Source organism: Esox lucius, chromosome 23 (assembly GCF_011004845.1).
Source record: "Esox lucius isolate fEsoLuc1 chromosome 23, fEsoLuc1.pri, whole genome shotgun sequence".
NCBI classification, from domain to species: Eukaryota; Metazoa; Chordata; class Actinopteri; order Esociformes; family Esocidae; genus Esox; species Esox lucius.
Window position 1 is genome coordinate 24,341,050 of NC_047591.1, and position 10,503 is coordinate 24,351,552.

The following is a 10,503-nucleotide window of genomic DNA, read 5'->3' on the forward strand; positions in this document are numbered from 1 at the left end:
TGCAATAGCTGATATTATATTTTTGGTGTGAACTTTTATTCACTCATTTTCTTTTGGATTAAATGTTGGGTGAACAAGCAAACTATTTGATAAAATTAAAAAACCTTCTGAAATGTACTAAACAACTCTATTACAACCCCAAGTGATCTTGCAAAGCCTTTTGGCAATATGGTTTTGAAAAAATATTTTCATGGACTAATCTGGGAATATTGTTTTTGCAACATTAGGACATTTGGACAACGTACATGGACAGCACACTGGACCAGCAAAGCAACCTTTTGGATATACAGATGAACTCCGAACTCCGAATTTAAAATAAATATATATATAAATATATTTAAAAACAGAAGGTTCAGATAGCAGTGGTGGTACAGTAGTTGTTTGTAATAGTATTTGTTTTAATAAAATGTTTATAATTGACAGATGTTTTTTTAATTTCATTATATCTTTGTCCAAATGGTGCAGATATCTAGATTTCATTTTGATTCATTTCCATCATAGGTTTATTTTATTTTGAACATACCCTCTCATTTTAAATTGTAATTAATTAATTATTTAGAGGTGTTCCATGATTTAACAGACTCTGCTTCATTTGACTACACCAAAACGTACTTGCTGAGAAGGTGTAACTACTGTATATCTATCCGGGAACAGACGTAGCTTCAAATTACAGCCCTCTTTCCTTGAAACTACAGTGTATTTACATGGGAACAGACACTACTTTAAATTACAGCCCTCTTTCCTTGTAACTACAGTGTATTTACGTGGGAACAGACACTACTTTAAATTACAGCCCTCTTTCCTTGTAACTACAGTGTATTTACATGGGAACAGATACTGCTTTAAATTACAGCCCTCTTTCCTTGTAACTACAGTGTATTTACATGGGAACAGATACTACTTTAAATTACAGCCCTCTTTCCTTGTAACTACAGTGTATTTACATGGGAACAGATACTGCTTTAAATTACAGCCCTCTTTCCTTGTAACTACAGTGTATTTACATGGGAACAGATACTGCTTTAAATTACAGCCCTCTTTCCTTGTAACTACAGTGTATTTACATGGGAACAGATACTACTTTAAATTACAGCCCTCTTTCCTTGTAACTACAGTGTATTTACATGGGAACAGATACTACTTTAAATTACAGCCCTCTTTCCTAGTACTTACACTGTAAGTGTTGTTGGTACCATATAAGAACTAGGTAAAGATGATGGACTTACCAAGAACTTACATGGTAAGTAAGGGTAAATTTCACAAGGTATAGGAAAGAATAAGCTACAACAGGATGAAGGCATGTTATGGAGTATTAACTGAAAACACATGATCATTCACCACATTTATTTTCTTTTTATCAGGTGTTATTATGAAATAGATTAGTTTAACTGTGTATTTCCACCACAAGCTAATGGATCTTATTTGTACCTACATTTGGAAACAACACAACATTTAGGAGATTTGCATAGTGAGCCAGGCACCTTTGGTTATCCACATTAAAGTATGCTTTCTAATGTTAGAGTTTAATTGTCCTCAACAGCAGTAAAATCTGACAAACTCTAATTTGTTAAGCCTATCTGTTTTATTCGTCAGCTTCACGCTTTCAACACGTTAAAATAATATCCTGTTGGTGCGCCTTCGATCCGGGATATTGGAGAAAAAAACATTGTGGGCACCTATTATGAGGAGAAGCATTGGGGGCTGTAGGACACCCAACAGATAAGAGCTTTCTGTGGTTTGATTCACAACACGCATCTATAATCAATTCATACATTTGTGATTGATGTCAACGCGGCTTTTGGTTTGGCGAGAACCGATTGCCCAGAGAGTGATGGACTATCCTAGCTGAAGTGGTGGTCTCCTTTTATCTGCAGTGACAACATCGACAGAAGTACAATTCCCGTAGCCTCATCCTTAGATATGGTGTAAGTCAAGCAGCAAGCTCTTAGCCAGCCTTCTAGCTTAGTGGTGTCTGTCACTAGAATATTCAGAGTAGTCAGCTTAGTTTTCTCCAGTTTTTCTCAGCCGAGGATGAGCAAAGCTGAACAATTTAGTGTAAACCTTAGCAACCTTAATAGAATAAAGTCCTCAGAATAAACAAAGCTTGTGATTATACTCCACATCACAAAACAGGACTTCTGTTTAATCCCGATAACTTCAGCGGCAACCACAGTCAACCACTAATCAATGACTACAAACGATATGTAAGTGACTGGTAAGAAACCTGACTCCTAAATCAGGCCACTCCTCCAGGTTGCTCCTCCAGGCCTCTCCTCCAAGTCTTTCCTCCATGACCCCTGCACATCCTGCAATGGTGGGAAAGATTCATGACATCACATTTCAATTAACACAAAAACAAATGACTGGGTTTTTACACAAAAACAAATGACTGGGTTCTTACACAAAAACAAATGACTGGGGTTCTCTCTTTTGAGATTCTAGTCATGAAAGCTATGCATCCTACTCAATCACTTTGTAGAGATACTGTTTACAGGCCCCCTGGGCTGTATACAGCGTTCTTCACTGAGTTCCCAGAATTCCCATTGGACTTCGTAGTCATGGCAGATAATATTATAATTTTTGGTGATTTTAATATTCACATTGAGAGGTCTGCTGATACTCTCCAAAAGGCCCTGGAGGCCCCATTTCCTGATTGGGTTTGTCCAACATGTTTCAGTGCTTCGCACTGCCAGAATTATACCTTGTCTGGTTCAAAGGGATTTTTCCTCTTCAGATTGACATCTTATTGTGTTTACTGTTACAACAACTAATTAACTTGGATCCTAACCTTAGACTTTTAAAAGATGCGCTATAAATTCTTGGACAACTCAAAGATTCTTGGATGCACTTCCAAATTCCCTCTACACAGCCAATGATGTCAGAGTCAATAAATCTGTTAGCAATCTGACCCTACTTAAAACCTGTGGTTGCACTGTAAAAAACTAATAAAATACACAACAACAAAAAACTTCCCAATATACAAAAAATGTCACAACCCTAATGCAACATTCCAGAAACATGAAACATATATGGAAATCTAACTTGCCAGGGCCTCAGATCAGTTTGGACACTTAAAAAAAAAAAAAAATTCGGTACCTCTCAACATGTTCACTAAAACAGTCACACAAAAACACACTCTCTCACACATCCATAAGAAAGACTCTGACAGTGCACTATGACTGTCTTTACTGTACTGTTCCACACCAAAGATGGACAGTACTGTGTTAAGGTCTGGAGTAGAGTTCAGATCACCCTCAGGGTCACCATAGTAACTAAGTCAGTGCAACATAGAGTATACAAGGAGTTTCTCAGTCGCTGCAGGCGACCTGTGAGAGTAATGTTGTACTACAAACACTTCTATGACCAGGAGTGACCGTCAGGGGCATCACAGTATCTCTTCTATATTTTATATTTATTACCCTTTTGATTGGCTTTGGAAATCAAACCCAGAGGTATAATACCCGACCAAGCAGGACCATTGTTATTCCATTTTAAATGTCTGTGTTTCAGCCTGGGCATGAGCTGTCATCTGAGCGCTACAAGAGAGGATAAATATCTCATCCAACTATCTGTCCCCTTAGCCAGGCGGGCACACACACACACACACACACACACAAACACACACACACACAAACACACACACACAAACACACAAACACACAAACACACACACATACACACATACACACATACACACATACACACATACACACACACACACACACACAAACACACAAACACACAAACACACATACACCCTGTCTAACCTGGAGCTATCCCTGTTGAAACCGGGCACAGAATTTCTTATAACAAACAGACAGACAGACGTCTGGATGTGGATGTTGTTCCAGACAGTACAACATCCACATCCACACAGTAGAATATCCACATCCAGATGGTACAACATCCACATCCAGACAGTACAACATCCACATCCAGATGGTACAACATCCACATCCAGACAGTACAACATCCACATCCAGACAGTACAACATCCACATCCAGATGGTACAGCATCCACATCCAGACAGTACAACATCCACATCCAGACAGTAGAATATCCACATCCAGATGGTACAACATCCACATCCAGACAGTACAACATCCACATCCAGACAGTACAACATCCACATCCAGATGGTACAGCATCCACATCCAGACAGTACAACATCCACATCCAGACAGTACAACATCCACATCCAGACAGTACAACATCCACATCCAGACAGTACAACTTCCACATCCAGACGGTACAACGTCCACATCCAGACGGTACAACGTCCACATCCAGACAGTAGAATATCCACATTCAGACGGTACAACATCCACATCCAGGCGGTACAACATCCACATCCAGACAGTAGAATATCCACATCCAGATGGTACAACATCCACATCCAGACAGTACAACATCCACATCCAGACAGTACAACATCCACATCCAGACAGTACAACTTCCACATCCAGACGGTACAACGTCCACATCCAGACGGTACAACGTCCACATCCAGACAGTAGAATATCCACATTCAGACGGTACAACATCCACATCCAGGCGGTACAACATCCACATCCAGACAGTACAACATCCACATCCAGACGGTACAACATCCACATCCAGACAGTACAACATCCACATCCAGACAGTACAACATCCACATCCAGACAGTACAACATCCACATCCAGACGGTACAACATCCACATCCAGACGGTACAACATCCACATCCAGACAGTACAACATCCACATCCAGACGGTACAACTTCCACATCCAGACGGTACAACATCCACATCCAGACAGTACAACATCCACATCCAGACAGTACAACATCCACATCCAGACAGTGGTCTACTGTTCACTACATTTGAGGAGGGTCCTCTGGTTGACTGCAGGGTCTCATTCAGGCCTGAGCAGGTTTTGTCATAAATGTTACTCCTAATGAAAAGGAAAGTTCATTCTACACTTATTGTTTCTCAGAATAAGTAAACATTATGCAATGTTAAATAAATAGAAGTATTGGGCCTACCCTTTGTAAGGATTTAATCTTGGATGGATACATTTTGAAATGGGCTTTTATGTTAGGACAAACACTGCTAAGCTCCACTCACTTCATCAGAATTCAACAAATGCTTTACAACTGTTGGGTAGTTTAGTCCCTCTGGTCGTCATTAGTTCTTGGTTCAAATCTATGCAAGTTACCCCTAAGGTGTTTTTAATGATACTAGTTCCTCATTATCGCATGTTATGGGTTTCCTCATAGTGATCCTATGTTTGCTAATGCTTTGTTATTATGTCAGCTTATAGAGTAGTTGGATTTAACTTTGACAAATTCTCAAAGTCATGATTCTGAGCAAAAGTCTCCTTTTTGTTATTTTGGGTTTTAACTTTCATAGCCGGAGCCACATACAACATACAAATTAATTTCTATGGACAAAGCACATTCAAATATTTTGTCACGGTTGTGGGATGAAGAGGACACAGGCGCAGAGTAGAGGTAGGTAAGGTAATCCATTTAATACAAAATAAAGAATGCAGGACTCCAACAAAACAAAAAGCAGCAACCAGTGACGTGGGTATTCCTTACACAGGATAAACAAAACCAAAATGAACCACGCCTTGGGGCCTACAAACTAAACTTAAATAGGGTCCCCAATTGGAGGCAATGACTAACACCTGCCTCCAATTGGGGAAACCAAAAAAAGGAGTAGAGGTGGCTAAAGGCCACCTCCTGTCCTGTCCTGGCTATGCCCCGAGCCCAGCGCAGAGATGGCTAGGGGCACAGCCAGGACGTGACAGTACCCCCCCCCAAAGGCGCGGGCTCCCGACCGCAAGACCGGGACGACCACACCCGGACCGGCGGAGGCTCAGCGCCCGGAGCCGCCGGCACAGGCCGGGGAGGCGGAGCCGCAGGGACAGGCCAGGGAGGCAGAGGGTCAGGAGACGGGAGAGCCGGCGGAGGGACAGGAACCGGCAGGAGAGCCGGCGGCGGGTCGACAGCCGGCGGAGAAGCAGGAGCCGGGGGAACCGGCGGAGGGTCGACAGCCGGCGGAGGAGCAGGAGCCGGGGGAGCCGGTGGAGGAATAGGAGACGGGGAAACCGGCGGAGGGTCAGGAGCCGGCGGAAGAGCCGGCGGAGGAGCAGGAGACGGGGGAGCCGGCGGGGGAATAGGAGCCGGCGGAGGAGCAGGAGCCGGGGGAGGCGGCGGAGGGTCCGGAGCCGGCGGGAGAGCCGGCGGAGGAGTAGGAGACGGGGGAGCCGGCGGGGGAATAGGAGCCGGCGGAGGAGCAGGAGCCGGGGGAGGCGGCGGAGGGTCCAGAGCCGGCGGAAGAGCCGGCGGAGGAGCAGGAGATGGGGAAACCGGCGGAGGGTCAGGAGCCGGCGGAAGAGCCGGCGGAGGAGTAGGAGCCGGCGGAGGAGCAGGAGACGGGGGAGCCGGCGGGGGAATAGGAGCCGGTGGAGGAGCAGGAGCCGGGGGAGCCGGCGGAGGGTCCGGAGCCGGCGGAAGAGCCGGCGGAGGAGTAGGAGCCGGGGGAGCCGGCGGAGGAATAGGAGACGGGGGAGCCGGCGGAGGGTCAGGAGCCTGCGGAAGAGCCGGCGGAGGAGTAGGAGACGGGGAAACCGGTGGAGGGTCAGGAGCCGGCGGAAGAGCCGGCGGAGGAGTAGGAGCCGGCGGAGGAGCAGGAGCCGGTGGAGGAGCAGGAGCCGGGGGAGCCGGCGGAGGGTCCGGAGCCGGCGGAAGGGCCGGCGGTGGGTCCGGAGCCGGCGGAAGAGTCGGCGGAAGAGCCGGCGGAGGGTCCGGAGCCGGCGGAAGAGCCGGCGGAGGAGTAGGAGCCGGGGGAGCTGGTGGAGGAATAGGAGCAGGCAGAGGAATAGGAGACGGGGGAGCCGGCGGGGGAATAGGAGCCGGTGGAGGAGCAGGAGCCGGGGAAGCCGGCGGAGGGTCCGGAGCCGGCGGGAGAGCTGGCGGAGGAGTAGGAGCCGGGGGAGCCGGCGGAGGAATAGGAGCCGGCAGAGGAATAGGAGACGGGGGAGCCGGCGGAGGAATAGGAGCCGGCGGCAGGTCGGCAGCCGGCGGAGGAGCAGGAGCCGGGGGAGCCGGCGGAGGGTCCGGAGCCGGCGGGAGAGCCGGCGGAGGAGCAGGAGCCGGGGGAGCCGGCGGAGGGTTGACGGCCGGCGGGGGAGCAGGAGCCGGCGGAGGAGCAGGAGACGGGGGAGCCGGCGGGGGAATAGGAGCCGGTGGAGGAGCAGGAGCCGGGGGAGCCGGCGGAGGGTCAGAACCCTGTGGGAGAGCCGGCGAAGGAGCCGGAGACAGGGAAGCCGGCGGAGGGTCAGGGAGAGCCGGCGGAGGGTCAGGGAGAGCCGGGACAGGCGAGGGCGCCGCTGAGGCCGGGACAGGCGAGGGCGCCGCTGAGGCCGGGACAGGCGAGGGCGCCGCTGAGGCCGGGACAGGCGAGGGCGCCGTAGGACGATGCGGGGGCTCCTGGGCAGGTGAAGGCGCTGCGGGACAAGGCGGCCAGTCCACCGCGGGCTCGGGCGGCGGCCAGTCATCCGCGGCCTCGTGCGGCGGCGGCCAGTCATCCGCGGCCTCGGGCGGCCAGTCAACCGCTGGCTCGGGCGGCGGCGGCCAGTCATCCACGGCCCCGGGCGGCGGCGACCAGTCATCCGCTGGCTCGGGCGGCGGCGGCCAGTCATCCGCGGGCCCGGGCGGCGGCGGCCAGTCATCCGCGGGCCCGGGCCGCGGCGGCCAGTCATCCGCGGGCCCGGGCGGCGGCGGCCAGTCATCCGCGGGCCCGGGCGGCAGCCAGTCCACGGCGGGTCCTGGCGGCGGCGAAAACAGGGCAGCGGGAGGAGCTGGCGGCTGAGGCCACTGGGCAGCGGGTGGAGCTGGCGGCTGAGGCCACTGGGCAGCGGGTGGAGCTGGCGGCTGAGGCCACTGGGCAGCGGGTGGAGCTGGCGGCGGAGGCCACTGGGCAGCGGGAGGAGCTGGCGGCGGAGGCCACTGGGCAGCGGGAGGAGCTGGCGGCTGCGGCCACTGGGCAGCGGGAGGAGCTGGCGGCTGCGGCCACTGGGCAGCGGGTGGAGCTGGCGGCTGAGGCCACTGGGCAGCGGGAGGAGCTGGCGGCTGCGGCCACTGGGCAGCGGGAGGAGCTGGCGGCTGCGGCCACTGGGCAGCGGGGGGCGCTGGCAGCGCTGACTGCGTCTCCCAGGCAGCGGGGATTGCTGGCTGCGGCTCCCAAGCAGCGGGGGGCGCTGGCTGCGGCTCCCAAGCAGCGGGGGACGCTGGCTGCGGCTCCCAAGCAGCGGGGAGCGCTGGCTGCGGCTCCCAGGCAGCGGGGGACGCTGGCTGCGGCTCCCGGGCAGCAGGGGGCGCTGGCGGCGCTGGCTGCGGCTCCCAGGCAGCGGGGGGCGCTGGCTGCGGCTCCCGGGCAGCAGGGGGCGCTGGCGGCGCTGGCTGCGGCTCCCAGGCAGCGGGGGACGCTGGCTGCAGCTCCCAAGCAGTGGGGGGCGCTGGCTGCGGCTCCCAAGCAGCAGGGGTTGCTGGCGGCGCTGGCTGCGGCTCCCAGGGAGCGGGGAGCGCTGGCTGCGGCTCCCGGGCAGCAGGGGGCGCTGGCTGCGGCTCCCAGGCAGCGGGGGGCGCTGGCTGCGGCTCCCAGGCAGCGGGGGGCGCTGGCGGCGCTGGCTGCGGCTCCCAGGGAGCGGGGAGCGCTGGCTGCGGCTCCCGGGCAGCGGGGGGCGCTGGCGGCGCTGGCTGCGGCTCCCAGGGAGCAGGGAGCGCTGGCTGCGGCTCCCGGGCAGCAGGGGGCGCTGGCTGCGAGAACCGGTACGGCGGGTCCCGATAGCCCCACCAGTCCTCACATCTCCCAACATCAGGGAAAGCCCTCATAGGCCCCCCCGGCGTTGTTGCCCGACGCCTAGGAGCTGGCACCGGGCAGGGCTGGGGCACCTGGACTACCCCACACGTGAGCACGGGTGGCACGGCCGCGTCCTTCCATTCCGCCTGCCCCCACAGCACCCCGCCAAGAAATTCTTGGGGCGGACACACGGAGGTTTGCTTACGTCGCCTCCGTCGACGTCTCCTCCGGGGTGGATGCTGTGGAGGCCCGGTGTGCCGCAGAGGACAGTAGGGGTTCTCCTCCTCCTCGGTGTCGCTGTCCGGCCAACCGAGGAGTTCCCCTACCGTCCATTTCTGCTGTGTCTCTTGGTGGTGGTTCATTCTGTCACGGTTGTGGGATGAAGAGGACACAGGCGCAGAGTAGAGGTAGGTAAGGTAATCCATTTAATACAAAATAAAGAATGCAGGACTCCAACAAAACAAAAAGCAGCAACCAGTGACGTGGGTATTCCTTACACAGGATAAACAAAACCAAAATGAACCACGCCTTGGGGCCTACAAACTAAACTTAAATAGGGTCCCCAATTGGAGGCAATGACTAACACCTGCCTCCAATTGGGGAAACCAAAAAAAGGAGTAGAGGTGGCTAAAGGCCACCTCCTGTCCTGTCCTGGCTATGCCCCGAGCCCAGCGCAGAGATGGCTAGGGGCACAGCCAGGACGTGACATATTTTTTATTTAAGTATACCTGCAGGCAAAATCCAACACTCTCATCTATCATTTGGAGCCCTGACACCTGTTTGTTGTTACTGCCCTCACCTGTGTTCCTCATCACTGTCCCTATTTCAGTTCCTTCTTCCCATCCCATGTGTATCTTCTTGGTCATTATTTGGCTCTCATAATATTGTAGAATTGTTTTTGTTATTTCTTAATTTTGTTATTATAGTCCTTCGTTCTCCCTGCGCCTGTGTCCTGCCTCATACCTGCACCTGTGTCCTGCCTCATACCTGCACCTGTGTCCTGCCTCATACCTGCACCTGTGTCCTGCCTCATACCTGCACCTGTGTCCTGCCTCATACCTGCACCTGTGTCCTGCCTCATACCTGCACCTGTGTCCTGTCTCATACCTGCTCCTGTGTCCTGCCTCATACCTGCTCCTGTGTCCTGCCTCATATCTTTTCTACCCTCATGACCAGAGGAAGTGATACTTTTCTACCCTTGATTCCAAGAGATCATGTATCTACCCAGATGACTAGAGGAAGCACTCATTTAAGTGAAATTTGGTATTATGAAACCCAATAGCCGTTAATATGGACAATGCTAGCCTATTTACGCACTTTGCTACTCAGAGAGCTGCAGTGCTGGTTGCTGAGTAGAGAAGGGAATTTTATGGCTTAATAAAGTGTTGAATAAAAAGTGTTGACAGTGTGGAATAAGAAACAAAACATGAACTCACTCCTGAAAAGCAGCAGTTCTTTGTTCATTTGTTGACAGTCTCTTTCCAGTCATGGTTTTTAGATGTTTTGACATCTCCAAGGATCACCTTTGCTTTTTGTGGGAAGAAGCAGTGGACCCAAATATCTGAGCTGTCTGATTGGCTCTCTGGTTGAATTCCCAGACATTTGAGATGGTAACAGAACCAGTTGGTTTGGAGAAAACTGAGAATGCAA

The 10,503-nt window shown here is 52.3% G+C and overlaps 1 protein-coding gene across 1 annotated transcript; it reads right to left on the reverse strand.

The window, feature by feature from the left end:
- Positions 1-1,766: 1,766 nt before the first annotated feature.
- On the reverse strand, positions 1,767-7,220 carry LOC117593769 (vegetative cell wall protein gp1-like; the record flags this gene model as incomplete). Its single annotated transcript, XM_034289949.1, has 2 exons — positions 1,767-1,841; positions 6,141-7,220. Coding segments are annotated over 2 exons (1,155 nt in total), but the record flags the coding sequence as incomplete, so codon positions are not given.
- Between the last annotated feature and the right edge of the window lie 3,283 nt (positions 7,221-10,503).